The sequence below is a fragment of the Lepidochelys kempii genome, chromosome 7 (assembly GCF_965140265.1).
Source record: "Lepidochelys kempii isolate rLepKem1 chromosome 7, rLepKem1.hap2, whole genome shotgun sequence".
Lineage (NCBI taxonomy): Eukaryota > Metazoa > Chordata > Testudines > Cheloniidae > Lepidochelys > Lepidochelys kempii.
The window spans coordinates 6,619,579-6,632,949 of NC_133262.1; the positions used below are offsets into that span (position 1 = coordinate 6,619,579).

The window sequence follows — 13,371 nt, forward strand, 5'->3', positions numbered from 1 at the left end:
TAGGGAACATGCAATGCCATTGTCTGTCTTGTATGCTTCTTTTATATCTAACCAGACTCCTTTAATTTCTAATGCTATTTGTCTGGTTTCTTTTCTGGGCACCAAGGGCCTGATCTAAAGCCCATTGAAGTCAGTAGAAAGACCCACACTGGCTTTGGATCAGACTAGTGCTTCATGTGTAATGAAAGAGGTGCTGGGGCTCAAATAATTTTTTTATGTTCATAACTGACGCAGCGAGCCCAGAGGTGCTGGGGCTCTGAACTGCCAGGCCCGGAGGTGCCGGGGCTCAGCTCAGGCACAAATTAGGCACTGGATCAGACCCTATAAATTCACTGTACAAAACAAAACAAAGACATGCTTTCAGTGCTCCCCCAACATGCACAGCATACACATGTCTGTAAAGAACCACCCAAATTACACCGATACTGTCCAGGGTGTGGGACCATCATAGTGTCATTATTTGCAACACAGCAGCGCACAGAGTCCCTAAGCAAGATCAAGGCCTCCTGGCTTTCCATGGTATACAGATACACAGGGATCGGATTTGTTGGGGCCCCGCGGCTGAAGCCAAAGCTCGAGCCCCACTGCCTGGGACCAAAACGCAAGGGCTTCGGCCCTGGGTGACGGGGCTCAGGTTTTGGCCCCTCTGCCTGGGGCAGTGGGGCTCGGGCAGGCTCAGGCTTCGGTCCCCCTTCCTGGGGTCATGGAGTCAGTTTTGTTTTCAGAACGGGGGGGAGGTCGCGGTGCAATGAAGTTTGAGAACCCCGGCTTTCACTAATGCCTCCACTCACTTGAATATTAAATAAACTGTGTTCTTTAAAGTCATTTTCAACTAAGCAGGTCTGCTGTGACTTGCTCAGCAACCAGGTTTCAAACACAAATACCCTAACCGATTTTAAACATTTTTTCCTTTTCCTACGTGGCGAAAGAAGCTAATTCACATACAGCCTTACTTGCCTACAAAATCCCAGGTTTTAAAGTAAGCCATTTTAAGACAGAGTTCTGCAAACAGCTTCTGAGCTGTGGATGACCACCCCTTAAATAACAGTTTTACAACTAAAAATGTCATTTTTGCAGCATGTTTTTTTTTTTGTTGCTGTTGTTTTATTTTGTGGCAAATAATTAAACAACAAGAGCACCTTGTGAGCTCAGTATCCCAGATTTCAAGCCAGTGTGACTGAATATAGTTGATTTAGAGAACCTTGATCATAGGGACTACAATAGAAAATCGCATTCAAGTCTTAGGTAACACTTGTAAACACAAGAACAAGGCACTAATATCATCTCCCTGGATAATAATCTTTTCTTTAGACAAGGAAGTTAAAAAAAATAAATCTCATTTAGATTATATGAGAAATGTAAACAATTTAAAACTAGCATTAAGTTCTAGAGTTCGAATCTGTATTTTGGATCTAACTGAAACTTTCTGTATGTCCTAGGCAAAATAAGCAAGCAAGCAAAAAAACAAAAACAACCCCTTCTTCCCCCTCCAATCCTTCATTAAGCTGGAGTTACTGCTGTAAAGGTACACAAATTGTGTAAGAAGGAAAAGTCCTTCTGCAACAACAAAACAACTTTAGAAAGCTAGGAATCTCTACGTTCAGGGTGCTCTTTAAAATAAAACAGAAATAAAAAGTATGGAAATGCACAATTATGATCACAACCTCAACCTGACTCAAAAAGTTGACGCTGTTGCCAAAAAAAAAGCAAATGCAATTTTGGGTTGCACTCGGAGAGGCACAGAATGCAATTCACAGGATGCAATAGTACTGCTCTACTCCAAGCTGGTTAGGCCTCGGCTGGAGCACTGTGTCCAGTTTTGGTCATCAATATATAGAAAGGATGTAGAGAAACTAGAAAGCATACAGAGCTGAGCAACAAGTATGATCAAAGGGATAGAATGCAAGCCATATGAGCAAAGTCCAAAGGAACTGGGTATGTTTAGTTTGGAAGAGAGGAGATGGGGGGGACACACATGATAGTTGTCTTCAAATACTTGAAAGGCTGTCATAAAGAATATGGAGAAAAGTTGTTCTCGCTTGCCACAGAGGGCAGGACAAGAGGCAATGGGTTCAAATTACAGCATCGCAGATTTAGATTAAATCTCAGGGAAAACTTGGTAACTGTAAGTACAAAGACGTACAGACAGCAGGACAATGGAACAAGCTTCCTAGGGAAGTCACGGGAGCACCTTCACTGGAGGGTTTTCAAAAAGAGGCTGGATCGTCATCTTCCTTGGATGGTTTAGACACAACAAATTCTGCATCTTGGCAGGGGATTAGACTTGATGACCCTGGCGGTTCCTTCTAACCCTGTGGTTCTATGATTCTAAAAGTGACCTCACTATGACTGATTATTCTGGACAAGCTTCCGAATGCCCATGGGTGTTCAAATCTAAGAGGATCAGATTGCTGAGAGGCAGTGTAGACAAGAGGTTGCTACACCGAGGGTATGAACTTGATCATCATTAGACAACTGATGTGCAAAACACTGAGTTTGGAGGGAAACGTCTAGGTCAAACATAAACCCCAAATTTATGTAACACCAGAATTCCTTACCCACATAGGTGAAGTGAATTAAGTGGACTCAACATTCTCACAGCCTGTAAATATCCCTAGGCCTTTATCATGACTTTCTTCACCCAAATAGATCCCAGTTACAGTTACAATCAGATTTTCCCCTCCCAATGTTTGCAGTATAAGTGCTGCAAATGCCTTTGACTGTACTGTTTTTACTTAGACCACCGGTAAAAATGAATAACAAGAAGTTACTTAATTTCCCAGAGTAGCAACTACAGAGTAGGCAGAGCCATTCTGAATATGGCTTCTTGTAGTTATACACATGCCTGAATTCTGGGCTCATTTTTCAGCCTTCTGCAATACCATTTCCTGCCACAATCACTCTCTTTCCCATGAAGCTCAGGGTCGAGCCAGCCTTCAATGAGGCTGCAATGTTAATACAGTGCTAGTCACCTGAGGAAGCTCATGTGTTGATACACCTTCCCTTGCAAAAGGCTGTGCGATGATTAACGGAAGCAGAGGAAAACTATACATTCAAGGGAGTCTGTAGCAATTATACTGCAAAACCAGGGTGAGGAAATAGGATTGTAAGTATCTCACAGAGTAGCGTTAAGCTGGAAGGTGTTAACTGCCACCAAACACAGGCCCTGATGTACTAAGCACCACTCCTTCAAGCGGAATGTGACTGCTGAAACAACAGAAGCCACCGCCTAAGGCAGCAGCTACGTGGCAAGGCCGGGACCAGCGGACTGCGAGCGAAGTGGTGGCGAACATGGCCCTGAGAGCAGCAACCCCCAGTTCTTCCCCAGGGCCCCCCCCCACACTCCACCCCTTCCCACCCCCATCCTGCCTCTTCCCACCCCCACTCCATCTCATTCCGCACCTTCCCCCAAGCACGCCCCACCCTTGTTCCTTCCCCACAGTACCTCCTGCACGCCGCGGAACAGCTGATCATGGCGGGCAGGAGGCACGGGGGGGGGGGGTGCTGATTGGAGGGGTCGCCGGTAGGCGGGAGGTGCTGGGGGGAGGGGAAGGAGCTAATTGGAGGGGGGGCACCAGCCCCGGTGCCTATGCCTGACAGAGAGAGAGAGAGCAAAGGTAGAGCCCTGTGGGCACAGGACTTGCTGGAAAAGCAGGCTTGGTAACGGTGAGCATGGAAACAGCCTGATAATGTTTTTTCCTACTGTGTTCAGGGAAACAGGACTTCGTGGACATACTTTGTAAACAAACGAGACTGTGCCAAAGAAACACCTAACTCATATCATCCACTTCTCCTCCTAACAGAAAGAGGCCGGCCAGCCCCTAAATACTGGCTAGCTGCTTGGGCCAGAAGGGAGCACTCGTTTGTGGGGAGAGGTTGTGAACGTGAACAATTTTAAGGCTGGGAAATTCAAAAGAGCTCAGCTACTATTTAGGCACCTAAACAATGGTAACACTTTCAAAAGAGCTCAGTGCCCAGAATGCTTAGCTGTCCTGGGGACAGATCATATATTTCGGTGCCTAGACTGGAACTGAAGTCTCTCTGGAAAATCTGGCCCCAGTTGAAGAGCTGCCTAGAATGATCCTTTCTCCCATGTGGGACATTTTGATACAAACCAAAAAATGTTAGCTCTCATCAAAGTTTTCTGGGAAATTGTTTATTTTTCAGCCAAAAAAATCAAGAACCCCCAAACAGAAAAATGTAAGCCCCACACTGACAAAAACTGAAACAGTTTCATATTTTTGGCTGAAAATGTTTACTTTTGGGTTCTTGGATGAAAAATCAAAAAATTGGCAAAGAAAGCAAACATTTTCTGTGAATATTTTCGTTTACTCCAACACCCAATATTCTGCTGAAATATAGTTTTTACTGGAAACTTCAATTCGCCCTAGAGCAGTGCACTTTAAATCTGGCACCCAGCGCTTTTACAACTTTGGCCCTTCAAGCTTAGCTGAAAAGCTCTCGCTCTAAAAGGCAAATAAACACAAAATATTCCAGAATCGCCATACATGAAAAGAATACAGATATAGATGGTTAGATATTACACAGCCATATATTCTAAAATAAAATCATTCAAAGTCACTTCCTCCTTCCTTTACCTACCAAGACCTACGTTCTGGCTCTCTAGGCCTATGTCCCCTCCTCTCCTCTCCCCTCTCCCTCTGCCTCCTCCCCGCCCTTGCTACAGCTAGTAATATTAGTTCATCTAAAGGAGTGTAAGGAAGTCATCTCCCTCCTGTGTTGTGGTCTTAGGGCATGGCTACACTTGCAGATGTAGAGCGCTTCTATGTGCCTTGCTAGTGTGGACGGAAGTGAGCTAGGATGCCCGGGGCTGCTTTAATGCGCTCTAACTCGCACATGTAGCCAAGCCCTTAGTCATTACATTAGCTGCTACAGCAGAGAATCAAAGCACCTTGAACTCAGGTTACAACACATCAGGTGAGACTTAAAACTAATAATGAGATATGAAAAGCCTTCCAGTGCGCCTTCAGAAATGCATTTGTGCTTTTCTCTGTCTGCAAGCGTATTCTCTTGGAGCCAAATCCTGCAGACACTGCATGTGCAATACCAATGGTCCTGGCCACAGCAAAACTCCCAGGGCCCTACAAATTTCTCTATCAATACTGAGTCTGGCAAAGTTAGGCAGATATGGCAGGATGGGAGTAGGTTAATAGAACCAGCTGCAAAGCCAGGGCATGTCTGAGAAGGAAGCAGGCACTGGGCACTAGCTAGCTGGGGGGGGAGGGGGAATGTATCTGGGATTGGAGAGGGGCTTCATTAGGCTGCAGAGAAGGAAGGGATGAGCAGTGAGCTGGGCGAAGGAGGAACAGGAGGGGATTGAAGATCTGAACTTGAGTTTACTCTGTAATGCAGTACAGCAAACAGAATGTGGCCTTGGTTTAAGATCCGTCTACCAACATAAGGGCTGACTGCATGTGGCTTATTTAAGAGCAGCTAACTTAGTAATCAAGAAGTAAATTTTGTTTCCAAGGCCTCTTGGAGAACAGTGAAGGTGAAGACGACGACAGGGGCTACATGAATACTATGCCGCATGTTACACAGGTGCAGCGACAATAGCTCACATAGTGGTACCTGGGAAAAAGACTTTGGGCCTTGGCATCTGTACCACGAGGCTGTGATGTTTGCATCACCACACTGCCCCGGCAACCGCTAGGTGTGCCAAAGAGTCAAGCCCTGAAAATCTTGCAGGGCAGTTTCAAGGCAGAATCTCAGACAAGTCCCCTCCCTCCCACCCCAGTTGCGGAATGGTCTGTGTCGACTGGAATGGCTGGGACTCAACGCCAATGCAGTTATATTCTGAAACCATTCCTCCTCCACCCCCACATCACACAATTCAACACAGAACCTGTATTTAATTAACTATATAAAGGACGTTAAAGGAAGTTATATTAAAAATAAAAGTAAAATATTGATAATTTTTTCATCCTTTTCACTTAGACTAAAAGAGATTGTATTCTATGGGCTGGTCACTCTGCTCCTTTTCCTTTCAGGAGTGTGACTGTTCGACTTCCATGTACTCTAAAATAGTTGCCACGATGTATCAATATAAGATAGTATTATCCACTAATTGCTGGTGCAAACACTCCATTTTATATCTAAGCAGAGGAGGAAGGCTGTTTTTATTGGATTCTTCCTTTTTGGATGGAACAGCACTGCCTGGGGGTGTGGTGAAAAATATCAAAGGGCTATGCAGAAAGGTAAGAAAGCTTTCAGGAGTGTAACATGCAAGGAATCTGGTTGCTTTTAGTGAAGGAAATGGTTTCTCTGCAAGCAAAGCCCATGGGGGGAAAAGAAAAAAAAACCCTACAGCTGGGGGCTGGTAAATTCACTAAAGACTCCAGAACTACACCTGTTTGTAAACAGTCTCTTTGTTCATATAGAGAGGATTATCCCTACATGGATTTAGGTGTCTCACAGATTTAAAATGCTTCTAATGAATCATTGTTCACTTGGCAGGTGTTTAACATAGCATCAGATTAATAAGGAGATGATGTTACATTTCCTGATTCTGTGAGGGCACCTGTTTTTAAAAATCAAAGTTCATTCATCATATGACAGTTTAATGAATAAAGGTTATAAATGTCTTATATCAATTCAACTATTCCTTCTCTGACAGGGGAAAAAATGCAGCAGCAAAAAATAATCTGCTTGGCGTGTACATATTTTACACACTTGTTTCTATTTTGCCAAAGGCTGAATTAATCATTGACTATGACAGAAGTAAACGCATACGGTCTGACATTTCTGTGATTTGAGTGAGAGCACAAACTGCACTTCTCCCTCTCAACATTAATGCAAACTGACAATGGAATAGGCCTGAAGTCATGTGACTTTAATCAGCACTGCTCTAAGCCATCAGAATCACATTAATTATTTCAGGGCTATCTTTTGGGATGAACAGAGAACTCGCATTAAAAGCAGGAGATTCTGCTCATCTTCTTAACAAACCTTTTACCGAGCTTTACAGAAAGGTGGACTGTTAGCAGCTGCAGCTATCGGCACCCACAATGGACCGTCAGTGAACTTTCACAGGGTCTTATAGTATTTCAAAGACCTCACTCTTGGGACTTTCCCAACGCTATTGGAAATAAGCCTACCTTCTTCACTACCCCTTCAAATAAATGGAAACTTTCACCTTGTAAATATCTCATTTCGTGGAGAATATTCAATCCTTTCCCAGACTCATAAACATCACGTTATTTTTGTTCCACTATACTAGGAGCTGAGCATTAATGAGACTTTAGACCGTAGCTTCTAAGCAATTAGCCAACACTTCAACCAGGTAACAGTTCTACAGGGAAACAAGATTAGAAAGGACAGGGAAATATTGATTTTTTTCTTCTCTTGCCCCCCCCCCCCTTTTTTTAAATAAAGGATCCCACACCTGCAGTACAATGCTGCTAAAGCCAAGCTAAACAACAAAAGATGCCCTACACAACAACTGAGATATTTCCAGTGCTGGGGCAGCTAACAGTATCCGCTGGAAACTGTAAATATGCATGATTTGTCTTTCTGTAAATATACATGCTTTAATATTTCATAAAATCATTCAGCAGCTGGTGCATGAAAAAGATCAGGGAGTAAATGCAAAAGGTTGGAATCTATGCACACCACTGATAGGAATTGTTCGCTGGAAAGAAGGTGGAGTGTCCCATCTTTCAAAAAGGAAACAATGGCTGGGGGGGGGGGGGAGAAGGGAGGGAGGGAGGTAAGGGAGGAAGAGCTCCCTCAGCGGGGAAGAGAATCAGTAAACCTCTAGCCTTTTTTGCCAACAAGCTCCCTTTCTGTTCTGAATTCTCCTCTCAATTCACCATGCAGCACAAGCTGTGCAAGGCAATCCGTGTTGGAACAGACAGACAACTTAAAACAATCAACACCCCACATGAAAAAAAAAATCAATCCATCAATCAATCAGATCAAAACCACCAGCCCCCTCACACAAAACAGACAAACAAAAACAGCAGGTGAGAAGGTACTTACCGACTTTGGGCTCTTCTTTGGGACTGGCAATCCTGAAAAAAGGCAACAATGAAAAAATAAACATTAGCATATAAATGTTACTTTCCTTAAAAAAAAAATCCCTAGGTGTATCATCTGAATGTAGACATCTGCAGAGTTATGTCAGATTTTGTTCTGGCATTAGAGTTACCAGTCTGTTCATATCGAATCAAAGAGGAGGGAGAGAGAGAGAGAGATCTGCATTAGCTATGCTGACTTGTGCTGCAGCAGCCTGGAGGCTGGAGAAAGAAATTCACAGACCTCAGCGGCCTGGGAAATTGAACACTTGGACAGAATCTCAAATGCTCCCCTGGATTAAGAGAGACTTAGCTTACAATTAAGCCAAGGATATTTCCTTTTGACGCGATCGGCTTGTCAATTTTATCGGACCAATCAGAACCACAGAAGAGTAACAGGTTGATTTTTTAAAAAGTGTCTCTCTAGAAATAGATTTTTAAAAGCAAATTTGTATTGGCTTTAGATGAGAGGCTCAGGCTGGCAAAGCAAAACAAAAGCACAAAGAGGGATAATCTTTATCCCTAAAAGGGATCATTTACAAATATGGATATTACTGACAAAACATACAAGTTTTCTTCAAGTCCACTCTAGATACGTAACTATAAATATGATCAATTTCAGATTGCTGTAACTTGAAAATAAAATGCTAAGAATGTCTTGACTCTGATATGCACGTAGTGGGCTGAGGTGAAAGGTTTAGGTAGTTCGGGATGATGGGAATTTTTGGGGATGTTCAATGATCATGATCAAAATGCAAAGAAAGAAACAATTTAAAAGCGCGCAGTAGCAGAGAGAAGGGTGATTTTGCCCACTGAAGCCAGCTCCTTAATTGGTATGATGAGCTCATAGACCTGGGAGATCCCAAGATGGATTTTTGCTGACTTCCTCTATCAGTGGCGTAATGGCCTATGGCAATGAGGTGTAAACTTGTTGGACATGACCTACGATATAGGAAAAGCTATTCTGAGCACATAGATTAAAGAAAAAAAATAAACTATTTTCAATTAAAAAAAAAAAGGGTTCTTGCCTCAAACCTTTTTCCTTATGTGGCATTCCAGAAAAAATAAACAAAAACAAAACACAGATTACACTGCACATTAAGTGCTCAGTAATTCGGACATTCAAAATCTGCTTTCATCTTTAGGATGCGATTTATGTGGCACTTATGCAGCATTATGTTTCCTACTTTATACACTTTGTTTGCACTAAAAACCATGCTCCTGTCTAACTTTTATACAGGAAGTAAAACAAGTTATGCAACTGAAATATGAATTGTTATAGCAAGAAGCTCATCTTACGGTAATTTGTAAGATATCATCTATAAATATGGAATATCTACAATTACAAATGATAAACAGTACCCGCTTACGGCCTGCTGTCAGACTTGTATGTAAATAAGACTGCATAAGACAAAATGCTGTTGTTTCATTTTAAATTAATTGTTTTCAACGATTGGGGAGTACTAGTGCTCTAGACATTATCCTGTTTGGTGCATTATCAGCAAATAACTAAGACCCTCTAGGGCAGTGATTGATTGTGGGGTAGTGGAATATCAAAACTGTTTATACGAAACAAATAAGATTGCAGCTTTGTTTTAAGCAGACATTGCCTGCATTCATGTAACACAATCAAAGAATAAAGCACCAACCAACAGTTTTCATGACAAGTCACATTTGTAACAGGCAGTTTATCACATATTACAGTATATATTTGCATTCTTTGCAAGAGACACTCTTTCTGATTAAATGGATCCATCACCCCCCCACCCCCCCGCAGAGTTGGCACTCTAGTTGTTAGCAATCCAGTTGTTAGATCCAGAGTTAGCAATCCAGTTGTTCTCCAAAAGTTAAAACTGTAGATGCAACTGAGCTGTAGGTTCAAAGTGAACTCGATATTTAGTTTATTGCACCAGGGTCATTACATGTTAAAATGTAATAAATATGAACTTCTGAACAAGCCTTTCCTTTAAAATTTGTCATTAATTGCAGCTGCTACAATCCAAAAAGATCGAAAATGGCTGAAAAATGATGGAAAAATACACACAAGGCCATTGTTTGACAGGCCCTCCAAAGGCTCATGAATCTTACTGTGTCACTGCTCTGTGCCAGACTTTGCTACAGAGCAAACAATAATTGACTTCTTACCAAAACAAGCAACTGTACATGTTCAAAACACGTCAGTAACTTTTGTTGGGACAAAATGAGGGGATAACTTGTGTTAATACTTTGCTGTAAAAATGTATTTATTGTAAATCAAAACGTAATTTAAAATCAGAGTTTCTGCTGTTGTGGGCCAAACTTGGAGATAATAGACCCCAGTTTCTAATATGCATTCCCAGCTGAAGGAAAGGATACAGTATAGAGCAATAAGACACATCATCTGCAAGCAGAGACAACTCCTACGGGGGCTGTTACTGGTGAGAACACACTCATTGAGGGGAAAACTAAAGGCACTAAGTAATGGGCGGCATAACTTTTGGCCAGTTGCCACTGCTCATCAAAATTCAGGATGGTAAGGACAAAGGTGCTACTGGCTGGTTTATGTAAAAATGGTGATAGTCTCCAACCCCTAGCAGATATACATCTGCCTCTGAAACACACAGAATCATAGAATATCAGGGTTGGAAGGGACCTCAGGAGGTCATCTAGCCCAACTCTCTGCTCAAAGCAGGACCAATCCCCAACTAAACCATCCCAGCCAGGGCTTTGTCAAGCCTGACCTTGAAAACTTCAAAGGAAGGAGGTTCCACCACCTCCCTAGGTAATGCATTCCAGTGTTTCACCACCCTCCTAGTGAAAAAGTTTTTCCTAATATCCAACCTAAATCTCCCCCACTGCAACTTGAGACCATTACTCCTTGTTCTGTCATCTGCCACCACTGAGAACAGTCTAGATCCATCCTCTTTAGAACCCCCTTTCAGGTGGTTGAAAGCAGCCATCAAATCACCCCTCACTCTTCTCTTCTGCAGAATAAACAATCCCAGTTCTGTCAGCCTCTCCTCATAAGTCATGTGTTCCAGACCCCAATCATTTTTGTTGCCCTCCACTGGACGCTTTCCAATTTTTCCACATTCTTCTTGTAGTGTGGGGCCCAAAACAGGACACAGTACCCAGAGTAGGCCTCACCAATGTTGAATAGAGGGGAACGATCACATCCCTCGATCTGCTGACAATGCCCCTACTTATACATTCCAAAATGCCATTGGCCTTCTTGGCAACAAGAGCACACTGTTGACTCATATCCAGCTTCTCGTCCACTGTCACCCCTAGGTCCTTTTCTGCAGAACTGCTGCCAAGCCATTCGGTCCCTAGTCTGTAGCGGTGCATGGGATTCTTCCGTCCTAAGTGCAGGACTCTGCACTTGTCCTTGTTGAACCTCATCAGATTTCTTTTGGCCCAATCCTCTAATTTGTCTAGGTTCCTCTGTATGCTATCCCTACCCCCCAGCGTATCCACCGCTCCTCCCAGTTGAGTGTCATCTGCAAACTTGCTGAGGGTGCAATCCACGCATTCCTCCCGATCAATAATGAAGATATTGAACAAAACCGGCCCCAGGACTGACCCTTGGGGCACTCCACTTGATACCGGCTGCCAGCTAGACATGGAGCCATTGATCAATACCCATTGAGCCCGACGATCTAGCCAGCTTTCTATCTACCTTATAGTCCATTCATCCAGCCCATACTTCTTTAACTTGCTGGCAAGAATACTGTGGGAGACCGTATCAAAAGCTTTGCTAAAGTCAAGGAATAACATGTCCACTGCTTTCCCCTCATCCACAGAGCCAGTTATCTCATCATAGGAGGTAATTAGATTAGTCAGGCATAAATCCATGCTGACTATTCCTGATCACTTTCACACATCGCTAAAACTGGCATCTTGGATGGAAATCCCAGCAGAGAGGACCAGGACTTAATGGGCACAAAGAATGAACTACCTGTTTCTCTCTACAGAGGTCATAGCAGGTCTGTACTGCCACTGCCTAGGTTGTACCAGCTCTGTGGTTAAATTTTGCAATTTCGGACCAGACTTTTAAAAGGTACTTAGGCCCCTCCGGAGATTTTCTAAAGCATCTAGGTGTCTAACTGCCATTGATTTCAAAGCCCACTAGACATCCAAATACCTTTTAAAATCTGTCCCTTGGGCAACGAGGCTGACATCTTTCTCACACACTAAATTCACCTAAAATGTATTTAATTTAAAAAGACTCAATACACTATGAAAATCTTTTTGCGGAAAGCACATTCCAATAGCAAAAGAGGGGCTGTTGCCCTCCGAGTTAGCGGTGGTTAAAACAAAACAGCACACCTGCGATGCACTCTCCATATGACCTAGGTAAGTGTTTCTCAACCTTTTATATCCCAGGAACTGGCGTGCTGCCTTCCTAAAGTGTGTCAGACAGATCTCAGGGACCGGTGCTGGTCCACAGCTCGGTTGTTGAGAAACACTGACCTCGAGCCCCTCCAATGGGCAAGAATCCTCACAGAGAATACTTACAAAGGCAACGCCAATTAAATCAATCAGAAAACACAAATTACTCCCCTCTAAAAAGCCAATGTAATCAAGCAAGTGCTTAAAGACAAAATACCAGTGGTCGCTGCGCAATCTTGAAATACAAAAAGGGATTATATTCTAAATTCACGGAGTCGCCAAGAATGGGTACATACAAGGTTAGTAAAAAACTAACCAAATGCAGGGATCTAAATTAAGCCAGTTATCAGTGAGATTATCACAGTTATCTTAATAACAAGCTCTCATTTTCTTCCCCAGAACTCCCTAAAGCTCTATATACAGCTGGCCACATCCATCTGCTAGACTATATTTTGGAACATAGGGGAAAATGTAAATTGCTCAGCAAGTTTTGTACCACAATTTCACTATTTCAATGGCTTTCTATCTAGAGCAACCTTCCGATAAAACACTGTGAAGGAGGCGTTGTAACTCATGGATTAGCCACAGAGTTTTAATTTAATATTAGCTGGTATGTTTATTCTGTTTTAAAACTGCATCATTTTAAATGTCTTTCTGGTAAATTTCAAATCTAGAAAGCACTGATAAAAAGAGTTATGCGAGCCACACAAAACCTGGATACACTGTGTGACATCAACCCCAAATTCTGCTGTTTCTAGTATATAAAGTATCCAAAGTCCAAATATCAATGTTTACTAAACATATTTAAAATGCTAGGATTAGCTATGTACACACACTGCAGTCTGGCAGGGTTCTGGTGTCCCCTGAAACATAATAGACAATGAGGAGCACTAGAGAGCTCACAAACTATTTAAAGGGACACTACCAAATTCCTGTATATTACTACCTCTGGGGGAATTTTGTG

General features: G+C 42.7%; 1 protein-coding gene across 29 annotated transcripts in view; it reads right to left on the reverse strand.

Annotated features, from left to right (window-relative positions):
• Nucleotides 1-13,371, reverse strand: part of MAGI1 (membrane associated guanylate kinase, WW and PDZ domain containing 1) — a 481,666-nt gene that overhangs the window by 36,377 nt on the left and 431,918 nt on the right. For all 29 annotated transcript variants that reach the window (XM_073351013.1, XM_073351009.1, XM_073351027.1 and 26 more), the window contains one exon: nucleotides 8,002-8,033. In XM_073351013.1, the coding sequence (XP_073207114.1) occupies nucleotides 8,002-8,033 (32 nt within the window). The remainder of the gene's footprint in view (nucleotides 1-8,001; nucleotides 8,034-13,371) is intronic.